The sequence below is a fragment of the Grus americana genome, chromosome 3, assembly GCF_028858705.1.
Source record: "Grus americana isolate bGruAme1 chromosome 3, bGruAme1.mat, whole genome shotgun sequence".
NCBI classification, from domain to species: domain Eukaryota; kingdom Metazoa; phylum Chordata; class Aves; order Gruiformes; family Gruidae; genus Grus; species Grus americana.
In genome coordinates, this window is record NC_072854.1 from 21,133,091 (window position 1) to 21,145,670 (window position 12,580).

The following is a 12,580-nucleotide window of genomic DNA, read 5'->3' on the forward strand; positions in this document are numbered from 1 at the left end:
AAAATTTTAGATTAGTAAATACTAACTTTCTCGCATCTTTGTGGTGCAAAATGGAGTGCATCTTGTCAAAACACCGTTACTAAAAATGTTATGGCATACTCAAAAGAAAGCCCTCAATATAATATGCTTTTCAAAGTAGGCAGATTTGTCTTACACTTACTCTGGAGGAAGAGAATTAGAGTTAGATAATTTTTTGCAACAGCACCAGCAACCATTCATCTCACAGTGAAGTAGATGAGCTCTCTATAGTTGTCAGTCATGTCTGTGACTGAAATATATGTATATATTGTACATACATATATGATATATTTATATATATATAAGTAGGATTAGTTGTCAGTGAATCAACGAACTGATCTGATCAATGTATGGCTGAGCATTTGCTAATACTTATTCCAGGGACAGAGAGGAAACAGAGGCTGTAGACTGGAGAAGAAAACAAGACTGCTCCATTTAGCAGTTAAAGAGTCTTACATTAGCTTACTTTAATCATTGAACAACACAATTAACAAGTGTTCAGCCGGGAGTAGAGACATGAGTGAAACTCTTGTGATGCCCTGCTAAAGAAAGACATTATTGAGATATCTACTGTAAATAGGAGTCAATTAGAGCGTTCGACTTGTCTCAGAATTCAGAGGGATTTAATGACGATATCAAAATACCTGTGCATTCCTTTGATGTAGGATCAATTCAGGAGAGGGTCTGTGTTTATTTATTTTTAATGGAATTCTTAGATGCAGGTGCACAATTCTGTGACAGCTTTAAGAACACAGTAATTATCTAGTAAAGTATGCATCACCAAATCATTTGATAGATAAAGGCTTCTATACAGGAAACAAGCTCTTCGAGACGAAGTAACGATTTGGACAAGTAATTTGATGTCTTTAAAATTCAGTGAAAGCAGCAACTTTTAATTATACAGCTCTATTCTACATTTTTTTAATTGACAGACGTTGTTTAATTAAATGGGAGGAAGGTGAAACAGCATACGAAACAAGGACACTACCCCTCCCTTTCTATCACAGAAAAGAAACAGTTTTAATTCTAATGCTGCATCTCATGCATGCTTTTGAAATTTAATGACTGCTCTTGAAGACATTTTATGCTTTTTAATTAATAGATGGTTTTGCAGACACTGAGCACCTGTATGTGGTGTTTACACGGAGTCAGTATAGCAGTACGTGTTAGGGACTTACACTGCCCTATACACTGTAGTAGCTACGCATTTAAATCAATAGGATTACCATTCTAATGGTGAGGAACAAATTAAAAACCTTTCAATTATATAAGTTTCTCTAGAAGTGATTTACAATGGAAATATTAATGAATATTTCATTACAGTTGTGCTGCTAGGTGCTATTACATTATTATTTTTTTAATGAACCAATAAGGTACAAGCCTGACTAAGATATTTTTAGAGAATTCATATGGACTATTTGACAGAATCTTGCACCTTTTTCTTTATTTTTTTTCCCTCGGGCTAGTACGTAATTGGTTCCTGAGTAACCTCAACAACCTTGCCTGGAACACCTTTCCAGATATATTCTTCCTTTGGTGGGTAGGGGACAGGGGCCAGAGTAGTTTATATTAAATCTCAGCACAAAAAGCTGGAAGTAATTATGACTCTTCTCAAATTATAACAGCAGTCAGAAATCAAAACCCAACACTAAAGGTATATAAGGAAAAGAATAAACCAAAATATAATGTTGAGATTATTATGGTGTTATATTATAAATGCAAGTGTACCCAAACTTCAGCTGTTACAGACAGCTTTTGGCAGCTTTTCACATCCCCAAATGGGGTGTGCTGCCCTTGCTTAGAAAAATTAGCTCAAGGTTAGGGAAATTCTTTGAATTCCACACAGTCTGCATACCCCTCAGCTATATCCAAGGCTTGACTCTTGCTTGTACCACTAAGTAGGAGCTCAGTAAGTGTCAATTTGTTGCAGGAACTTGTGGAATGACACTGCATGAAATTTTGTGGGGGAACTCATTGTCTCAATTTTACTATCATTTTTCTATGGCTATTAGCCATTTATAGCATGTACCTGAACTGCTGGAGTTCATCTATACTAACATCAAATCTAGTAACAGGGGATCACTATATGCCTCTCTGTTTCCATACTGATAATTACCATGGCCTGGTATTTGGAAGAGTAATCGAACTCTAACTTGGGGCAACGGTAGATGGATCTTTCTAGTTTAACAACAACAACAACAACAACAACAACAACAAAAAGTAAAAAAAGTAAAAGCTTTCATTTCTTCTAACACTTCAGCTTCCTTGTTTAATCTCATGAATGCTACCAATTGTATTTCCCTCTAACCAAAGACTTCTGATACTCCCTGCTAAAAGACGTGAAAGATGGCTGCTCTTTCTGCTCACCATGTTGGCAACAGGTGAGAAATGGTCATAATTTCATTTACTCATACAACAGAGTTTCAAATTTCTAACTTCTCTTTATAATCTAGCTCTGACCTGAAGTGGTCCATTTTGCACCTTTATAATCATAGGCAGGAGAACAAATAACAAGAGACAAACAAGAAATGATTTTGTCTAAGAATCAAATGCAAAGTTATTTCCTCCACAGCTTTCACTCTGCACTTCTGAGTATCACAGGCCAAACGGAAGAGCACCGTTCATTAATAAATAACACCACTCCCCAAAACTCCTTTGTCTATCTGTGCAAATGAAAGGTACCCAATACACTCAGTGCAACCTACAGACCAATACAACTCTCCCTAAAGCAGATTCCTGGTGACTAGTCAGATGAATTGCTCCCTATGATCCATCAAGTAAGCAAAGGGACTCAAAATGTTTTCATTCCAAGTGTAATTAAAAAAAAAGAAAAAGTGAAATGCATAAGGACAGAGAAAATTACCTGATTTCCATTGGAAATTTAAAAACTAAATAAATAAATTGGGCTTTATCACTCAAGCTATTTTATTTTTGCTGCTGCTGCAAACTAAATGAACAAATTTATAAGAACTATAAGAAACAATGCATTCACATGAAAGGGCTGTGTATGGGAAAAATATGTATAATTAAAAATTAAACCAGATACCTAACAAATGCAAGTTACTGTTTTCTACTTGGCATATTAGTTCCATTGTGATACTGCTGCACTTTTTTCTGAAAGATAAATAACAAAGCCATAATCTCTTATCTGACCTTTCTTGGTCTTTGACTTTGTTTCCAGTAGAAACAGATTTAGATTTAGGCCAACCTCAATTAAAAAATTGAAGCTGCCTTCTTTGAAGGCATATGAATATCAGATTAATTTTCAGTTTTTTAAGTGGATACTTTTAAAATTAGTATTAGATGTCATAAAGCAGCAAATATTGTTCAATGTTCATTTATTTAGCAGCTAGTAAGACTTTGTGTTTTCAATGCTATATTTCCTTTCACCAGCTTTTGTTAAGGCTCTAAGTTAAAACAAAATAATAATAATCCTAAAACCATATTTGACTTAGACTTTACTGGGAAATTAAACAAGTGTTTAATTTCTGTGCAGAAGAAATGACCAACCTGATCAATCAGATGCTAAATACTAGCAGAAATAAGTCTGCTGAAAAGATTAGCAGTGACAGTTGGGATCAACACAACTAAAAGATAAGACTTTAAAGATACCTTTTATTCACTTCATTAATGTCACAGTGAAAGTCCCAATCAACTCTAATCAGAATTAGAAAAACACAGCACTTTTGAACAGCTAAGTCTAAATCAAACAATTTCAATACTCAATATCAAAAGTATTTACTTAACAATTCTATAGTAATGGAGTAGGAAGGTGTTATTTAATAGGCTTTTTCCAGCTTCTACTGCTATGATTTCTGAAAGGTGTAATCGGAAACAGAAAATTTGGATTATTTTTTCCTGTAGGTGGAAAGGGGACAGTCACTTCATATTTTATTAACTGACAAAAAGGAGCACACTTATTTGCAGTGTGTTTATCTCATTTCATAAAGGTCATCAGCACAGCAGCAGTCCAAAATATTTAAGTGTAGCTAGCTGTGTTCATCTACTTTAAGCTTCCCTTCAGCAAATAAAGGGAAGACATGGCGACTACTTTCAAGAGAGTAACCAGCACTGTATCTCTAAGTGAGCTTTTTTTTTTTATTTATTACATTAATTACATTTTATGCATGTACATGACCAAATGATACACTGTGAATTGGAAGTCAATTTAAAGTTACATTGCTTTCATATTCAATGAGAAAAACATGGATTTTCAGATCAAGAGTTGGCAGAGTCTATCGGTATCACATGCTAAACCATTCTAAAAGAAAAGGTATTGATCTGAAATCCTGAAACTTTTCTTCTTTAAAGTGAGCTACAGGATGATAAAAATGAAGAATAAAATAAAACTTAAGAATGATCAATAGTGTGTTTATACTGAATTGGAAACACTACAGGAACGTTAAAAAATAAAACAATTGAAGTTGTCAGATGTATGGCATCATCAATTCAATCTCAATTCAATGGTCTGGTCACACATGCCACTAAAGTATCCATCAGAATAGCTTTCACTCTCAGTAAGAGGGTGTCCACCCTCCTTTCTTGGATCCTTTTCCCTTTTTGCCTCTACATGCTTGGGACTGAGACATAACATTCTCTCACTCTGGAACCAGGACTACTATAGACATTAAACATTTAGTATCCTTCTGGTCCCAGCAGGGACCACTGAGCATCTATATTTTTTCTCTTTTAAAAACTGTACTTGTTGATGAAGTAGGCAATGTCTTTTTTAAAGCAAAACTTTTTAATTTAACAGATGAAACAAAGCCACCAAGGAAAAAAAGAGTTTAAAGCAATTTAGAAATTTTTAAGTGCCTGTTTAGTTTCATTTAACCAACTAAACTAAACATACACTATTAAAATTAAATTAGAGTTCTTAAATTACATGGACATACAGAAAATCATGATTTATTCTGGTCTTACTTCACTTATTAGAACATAACTTTTAGACAATTCAGGGACGCTTGATTTTCAGACATATGAAAGCCTACTACATTCTCCCTTTGCATTGTAACTACCACATTATTCAATGGTGTCTTAAACAGGAATTTGTTTTATTTCTGGTCTCTTTTATTTTTTTTTCACCCCAATTTCTCCAGAGAGCCGGCCTGGACATCTAGAATATTTGGACATCTAGGAGAATACAGTATTTTCTTCACTGTTTTGTAGTTAGAATCCTTCAGGTAAACAACCTGTAATCACTAGCCTAGAGACCACCTCCTCTGAATGTTTTATGTTCCCCTCTGAAATTTCACGTTGTGTTTAATAAACTACTTATAAGATACAGATGAATGTATCTGCCACTACCAATCTCTATAGCATTTGTCACAGTGCCTAAGCACAAAATAATTAGGCGTGAAGAGAGCCCTTCAGCTTATTTTTCTGTGTTCCAGAGAACCCTGTTAAAAATGCTATACGGCAAACTGTTCTGATATTATAGGAAGGATGCATATAAATCCTGAAGATGATATCACATCACGTATAACAGATGCTTCACAGCAGAGGTGATAGAGATATGTCTAACAGAGGCAAGCTAGCACCAGAACTGAAAATGGTATAATCATCTTAAGCAGAAGCCACTTGACGTTAACATGGCTAAACTATTGTCTATATGATACAAGCTAGTATCACCACAACACATTCTATAGTGTCATGTGAATGTCACAGCCTGATCACAGCATTAGCTCAAATGTCTCTATACTATTGTTTTTCAGAACAGAAAGCTGAATGACAGTTTGGTAAAACCGGCATAACAGTAATTCCTTACCTCTCACTCCTGTTCTTTCCTTTACACTGTGTGCTTTTTTCGAGCAGCATTTCCATGCATAAATATATGTGCATTGTCTAATATGGCACAGATCTGACTGTCATTAGGAAGGCACATAAAACCGCAATATAAACTTACAGGATGCAATATTCAGGGCAACGAAGCTGGTGAAGGGTCTGGAGCACAAGTCTTCTGAGGAGCAGCTGAGGGAACTGGGGTTGTTGAGCCTGGAGAAAAGGAGGCTGAGGGGAGACCTTATCACTCTCTAGAACTACCTGAAAGGAGGTTGTAGCCAGGTGGGTGTCAGTCTCTTGACCCAAGTAACAAGTGATAGGATGAGATAAAATGGCCTCAAGTTGTGCCAGGGGAGGTTTAGATTGTATATTAGAAAAAATTTCTTCACCGAAAGGGTTATCAAGCACTGGAACAGGCTGCCCAGGGAAGTGGTTGAGTCACCATCCCTGGAGGGATTGAAAAGACACATAGATGTGGTGCTTAGGGACATGGTTTAGTGGTGGTTTGGCAGTGTTAGGTTAACGGTTGTACTTGATGATCTTAGAGGTCTTTTCTAACCAAAACAACTATATGATTCTATGCTTCAAAGTAAGTCAGACCTCCCCTACCAAAGTGACATTAAAAAAGGATTTAAATATCCTTAGGCTTACCGGGCAATACCATTTAGGAAATGTCAGGTCTGCTCTTCCTTTACAATAAAAATGAAAATACCTAATTAAAAAAAGCAGAAGCACTCACTATCTGATAGTTGAAACACATTTATAAGCACTTTTCTGATCACAGCTCAGTTACACTTACAGCTTAGTTCGATAAAAGTTTGACCACACACCTTCAGTGGACAATCTCAAAAGCCAGTCATTCCTGCTCAGAATACTTAGAACCTTGATTTTGCATTTCACAATAAGAATCTGGCAATTTTTCATTTTGTTTCCTCTGAAGGGAGTCCATGATTTTTTTACTAGGCTAGATATAAGGTAGATTATTTTGCTTTATTTCACTTCTAGGTCATCATGTCTGGTGCATACATAGCTCCTCATGTGACTTCATGTCAAGCTTCAGAAAAATGAATTGCTGTATAAAAACAAGTTAGTACCTTAGTATTCCCCTTTTTTTACTTTCTGTTTTTCCACTTATATTTCAAGCTTACGCACAGTCTTTTGTGTGCTACCTTGGAAACTAACTCTAAATTACTCTGTTACAAGTCTACAAAACTCCAGCCACTTATTTATGTTTTTATAATGTGTAGAATTCAAAGTGTGCAATTCCCAACAGTACAGTTATAATGATTATTGGAAGTTATTATGGCACACTCATTCTAGCACTTAATAGGCATTAATTTACTAACACATGCTAATGCAATCACAGGCAATCATCTGACCATAGCCCTCTTCTTAAAATGTAAGTTCCCTCTTCCTATAACGTAAGCTTTTTGCAGAAAGGACTGTTTGTCTGCAGAGCACCTGATAGACAGGCATTGCAGAATGCTGGATCCTGAAGAGAGATTAGAGTTTTTTAGTAAGACAATAATATAAGGTATTTAAAGACAGTAATTATCTGGATCATTAAAAACAAATAAATATGAAACCTTCTGTATCTATGCTCAGTTTGGACCCCAAGCACTAAGGTACAGGTATCAGTGCAGAAAAGCATATTTCTGTTTATTTATTTATCATACGTATATATTTATATTATCATATATATATATATAGTTATCAGATGAAAATAAGCCTTAAGGATTAGTTGAGAGAGACAGTGCTCAGCAAGTGCAAAGCTTGGGAGAAATACAACAGCAGATACTGACATCACTGGCTGAGTAAGAAAGAAGAGAAAAAACAGAGGAGAGAGGTCGTCACTCCATTCACTGGGCATTCCTTCTGTAAAATTTAATATCCAACTGAAAGACTACAACTGCAATTTGTTAGGTGTTAAACAAGTTTTGAGCATCAAGGTCCATGTCCTTGTACAGCTACCATTTACATCTCCAATCTTTATTTTTAAAAGAGCAACATTGTCGCCTACTAAGGCATCCTATCTTTGGCTTTGGTGACTGGTATTTTTCCTGGAAACAGGATTTTTATTTTTTTTCCCTACAATGCTGCAATTAATTCAAACCCAGCTGTTCACTGCAGAAAAGAGAAGTGAATATCCTCTGGATTAAAGAAACAAAACTTTTTTTTCCCCCTAAATCTGCTTTCCCATTTTATTTCTTTCCTTCTCTTTTTCTCCTTTTCTTTCCTATCATGAAAGTTTGCTTCAGTAATTCAACTTTACGTCATTTTCTGAATTCCCTGTACATTTCAGCATCTCTAGCTGAACTAAATTCAATAGTACAATACTGCAATTCAACAAAGTATGACAAAAGTTCACATGAATTCATGCCTAAACAATGATTAAATCTTACTGTGCTCACTCCTACAAGCTTCTCCATTGCCTCAGAGTGAGAACCTCGCAGTCCAGGGCCTCACGTTGGCTACTTTGTAGAGTACAGAATTTTACAGTATATGCACTTAAAAACCAATCAAACAAGCAAACAACCACAATAAAATTAGAGGAGTCTTACAGTCCTACACTAGCATTTTGAAGCTCAGAATGGGAAGAGAACTTACATAGACTACATCATGTTTTTATTATTAATTTGCTTACAGTGTTAGTTGAGTTTCCATTTAAATGTAAGCCACTGTCAAAGAGAGGTGATGAAGCTCCACTGCTGTGATCACTGGATGGTCCAGGGGAACCTGGAAATCAGAGCATGAAAAATACTGCTTATGTTAAATATATATGTATATAACAGGCAATATCTATTCCAGCTGTAAAACAAAGGAAGAATTTTTAATATAAATCATCAAACCAAGCCAGAAGTATTACTTGCATTTTAGAATGACGGCAAATAGAGTGTCCATGTGCTTTATGTCTAGAAAGAAAAAGGGTAGCTAGATGTCATTTTATGGAGGCTGTGCTCATGGGAATTACTTGTACGCTTAACTGTTTGCAGGATCAATTCTTTTTTCACTGAGAATGAGATATTCAAAACCAAATAAGAACAGTTACACAAATCCCATTAATTTAATGAATAAATTTCCTATTCGGTGTTGAAAGTCTCACCTTAGAGTATAACCATGGACTGTATTTATAAATAAAGCTAATAAGAAACTCTCAGGCAAGTACTAACCATACACATACATACACTTTATTAATGGATACATCTTTGTCTTAAAATGCCAATTACTTTCAGAAATGATGGACATTCTCAAACTGAGAAATTAAAAGCAAAAAGTCATTGTGAAATGTTGATGCTATGTTAATATGTTAAGATAACACAGCTGTATTCTTCCAGATATCTCTTCCTTTAGCAGTAATGAAACATGATCCTGCTTTAGTAGTAAAAGTGACTCCAGGAAAGCTTAATACTTTTCTAACATACAATAATGGAAACAGCACAAAGTCACATCATTGTGTAATTTTTGCTTAACTGTAAAATGTTAACATATAGCACCAACAATATACAATTCCTGTCAGACAGCACTTGGTCTTATCAATAAAGCACATAAAATCAATTTCACAGCATTATATTCATCATCACTGAAAACTCATTTTTCCATCTGAAGAAGTCACCTGAAATTGCCTGTAAATCATTTCACATTAATAGGTCTGTCAAGTCTAACATCACAAAAGTCATTCTTAGTCATATATTTTTGTATGTATCTATTTCACATATCTGGAAGATTTAGCAAAATGGAACTTAATTCAACAAAAGCTCATTTTCTCTGTAACAAATGTCTGTCAGTTCAGTGCTGAGGTCTCAGAATTAAAACCTGAATTCTGAAGTTTCAGCATGTTTTCATTTGCAGTCCTTTCTGTTCGGCATTAGATGATGTCAGCAGAAGGAACTGTTATGCTTTGCTTGTATGGGTCTAACCCAAGCACTGACTTCAGTAGCTGGCTACAACATTTTGTAGCTTCTATATACATACAGTAGATCACAAAAATCTATATTCAGACTCATAGATGACCACAGTGACTTGCTTGAGAGATAATAATTTCTAATTTTTAAAAATAAAAATAATGAAATAAAAAAGTTGGCATTAAATTTTCCACTGAAGAGTATGCCTGCTGAGGAATCCCACTGTCTCCGGCAGTAGACAACTGTGGCAGGTCCGTGAGTCAATCAGATTTTTAAAGTGGAATTATGCCACCTCTTCAGCAATGTGAATATATCAAAAGACATGAATTTAGGTATTTTCAAATCCCTAAATACAGGTTTTACCATAATACAAAATACTACATTAGATTTTTTTTTTTTTTAAAGTAGCGAAAACTGACATCCATTGCATGGAAAACCTCAGAATAAAAGCTTAAGGAACAAATTTCCCTTCTCCCAGATCCTTGCAGATTTGTTTTTCAGTTCAGCAGCTTTCTTTGGTTTTCTGAGTCACAACAAACTACAGAGCCTCTCTCAGGCTATGCCACCCCCATCACTTGCAAGCAAGTTCACAAGTCTTTTAGTCTGCTCCCTGCCTGTTCTGCCTCACTCACTCACTCATGGACTACTCCTTCATGGCCTTGTTCAGCATTTTAAAAGCTCCCACTGTACATGCTCAACAGTTTTCATGGAAGGAAACTACGTCATCTACCTGGACTTGTGCAAAGCATTTGACACTGTCCTGCACAATATCCTTGTCTCTAAATTGGAGAGACATGGATTTGACAGATGGACCACTTGGTGGATAAGGCATTGGCTGGATGGTCACATTCAAAGAGTTGTGGTCAATGGTTCCATATCCAAGTGGAGACCAGTGACGAGTGGTGTTCCTCAGGGGTCGGTATTGGAACTGGCGCTGTTTAACATCTTTGTCAGCACCATGGACAATGGGATCGAGTGCACCCTCAGCAAGTCTGCCAAAGATACCAAGCTATGCGGTGTGGTCGACATGCTGGAGGGAAGGGATGCCATCCAGAGGGACCTTGACAGGCTGGAGAGGTGGGCCCGTGCGAACCGCATGAAGTTCAGCAAGGCCAAGTGCAACATCCTGCACGTGGGTCAGGGCAATCCCAAGCACAGTTACAGGCTGGGTGATGAGTGGATTGAGAGCAGCCCTAAGGAGCAGGACTTGGGGGTGCTGGTGGATGAAAAGCTCAACATGAGCCAGCGCGTGCAGCCCAGAAAGCCAACTGTATCCTGGGCTGCATCAAAGGAGGTGTGACCAGCAGGTCAAGAGAAGTGACCTGCCCCCTCTACTCCGCTCTTGTGAGACCCCACCTGGAGTACTGCATCCAGCTCTGGGGGCTCCAGCATAAGAAGGACATGGAAGTGTTGGAGCAAGTCCAGAGGAGGGTCATGAAGATGATCGGAGGGCTGGACCACCTCTCCTGTGAAGACAGGCTGAGAGAGTTGGAGTTCTTCAGCCTGGAGAAGAAAAGGCTCCGGGAAGACCTTAATGCAGCCTTCTAGTACCTGAAGGGGCCTACAGGAAAGATGGTGAGGGACTGCTTACAAGGGAGTGTAGTGACAGGACAAGGGGTAATGGCTTTAAGCTGAAGGAGGGTCGATTTAGATGAGATGTTAGAAAGAAATTCTTTACTGTGAGGGTGGTGAGGCATTGGAACAGGTTGCCCAGAGAGGTTGTAGATGTGCCCTCCCTGGAAGTTTTCAAGGCCAGGCTGGATGAGGCTTTGGGAAACCTAGTCTAGTGGAGGGTGTCCCTGCCCATGGCAGGGGGGTTGGAAGTAGACGGTCTTTAAGGTCGCTTCCAACCCACACCATTCTATGATATGATACGATACGACACGATACGATACGATGAGCTCTCCAAGGAGCTCCATTTGCCTCCTTACATGGCAGACCTAGAGCAATCAGGTAGTCTTTCCTCCCTGTTCTTCGATAAAAAAACAGTATGTACACACATGATATACATGATATAAAATATACTAACATAAAGTAAATCTTGTACTGTCTCCTACTGTAGCCCTTGCCCAAGTAGATAAGACTCCAAATCAAGTGTTAGGTACCAGTTAAAACTCTGGAACAGTAGTTTGAGAAAGACTATCAAAACAAAGTGGTTATGTAAAATAAAACATCTGCTACAGGTAAATCCCACTCCATAACCACAATACAGTATCCTGATGGGTACTGATGCCAGAAAAAAGCTATTTGGTATGTTGTGAGATTTCCAGCAATCATTATTGCCTAGCTGTCCTCTTATCCCACACAAATCATAGTTAGACAGCCAGCCCATGAGAAATGCAAACCTACGCTATGACAGGCTTCATCTGTTTAATTTGTTTATGCTCAGCAGTGGCATTTTTGTTCTCTGGAGAAGGCTGGGCCAGGAAGGATCCTGTGGGAGAGGAGGAGATCTCTGATTGATCTTTACCTGAGCAATAGCCGAGTATGCTCAGAAAAAAAACCAACTGACCCTGTAAGGTGAGAAGGGGTCAGAGAGAGAGAGATAGCATGGGTATGGGAGTCTGCAGTTCACAAAAGAGATGAGATGCCCCTGGGGGTAGCAAGAAAAAGACAGGCAAAACTCCAAAGTGAGGGAAAGAAACTTTGTGAAGATCATAGGGGATTTTGCAGAGCTAGCAGCAATTCAGGAAATCACCAACCTAGCTGATGCTAAACCTTAAGCAAGAACTCAGTTGCAGTGATACAAGTAGGAGTTGTTTATAAATCCTTTTATATTCTTTTTGACAGAATCACTGACATTTTTCAATTTAAAACGTTAGGTATTCTACTACTTATTTTAATAAAGCTTGGATTTTTTTTTTTTTTTTTTTTTTACT

General features: G+C 37.3%; 1 protein-coding gene across 1 annotated transcript in view; it reads right to left on the reverse strand.

Moving 5' to 3' along the window:
- SNTG2 (syntrophin gamma 2) overlaps nucleotides 1-12,580 on the reverse strand; it is a 285,318-nt gene that overhangs the window by 85,095 nt on the left and 187,643 nt on the right. Inside the window, exon 8 of the mRNA XM_054822756.1 lies at nucleotides 8,444-8,535. Coding sequence (XP_054678731.1) covers nucleotides 8,444-8,535 — 92 coding nt within the window. The remainder of the gene's footprint in view (nucleotides 1-8,443; nucleotides 8,536-12,580) is intronic.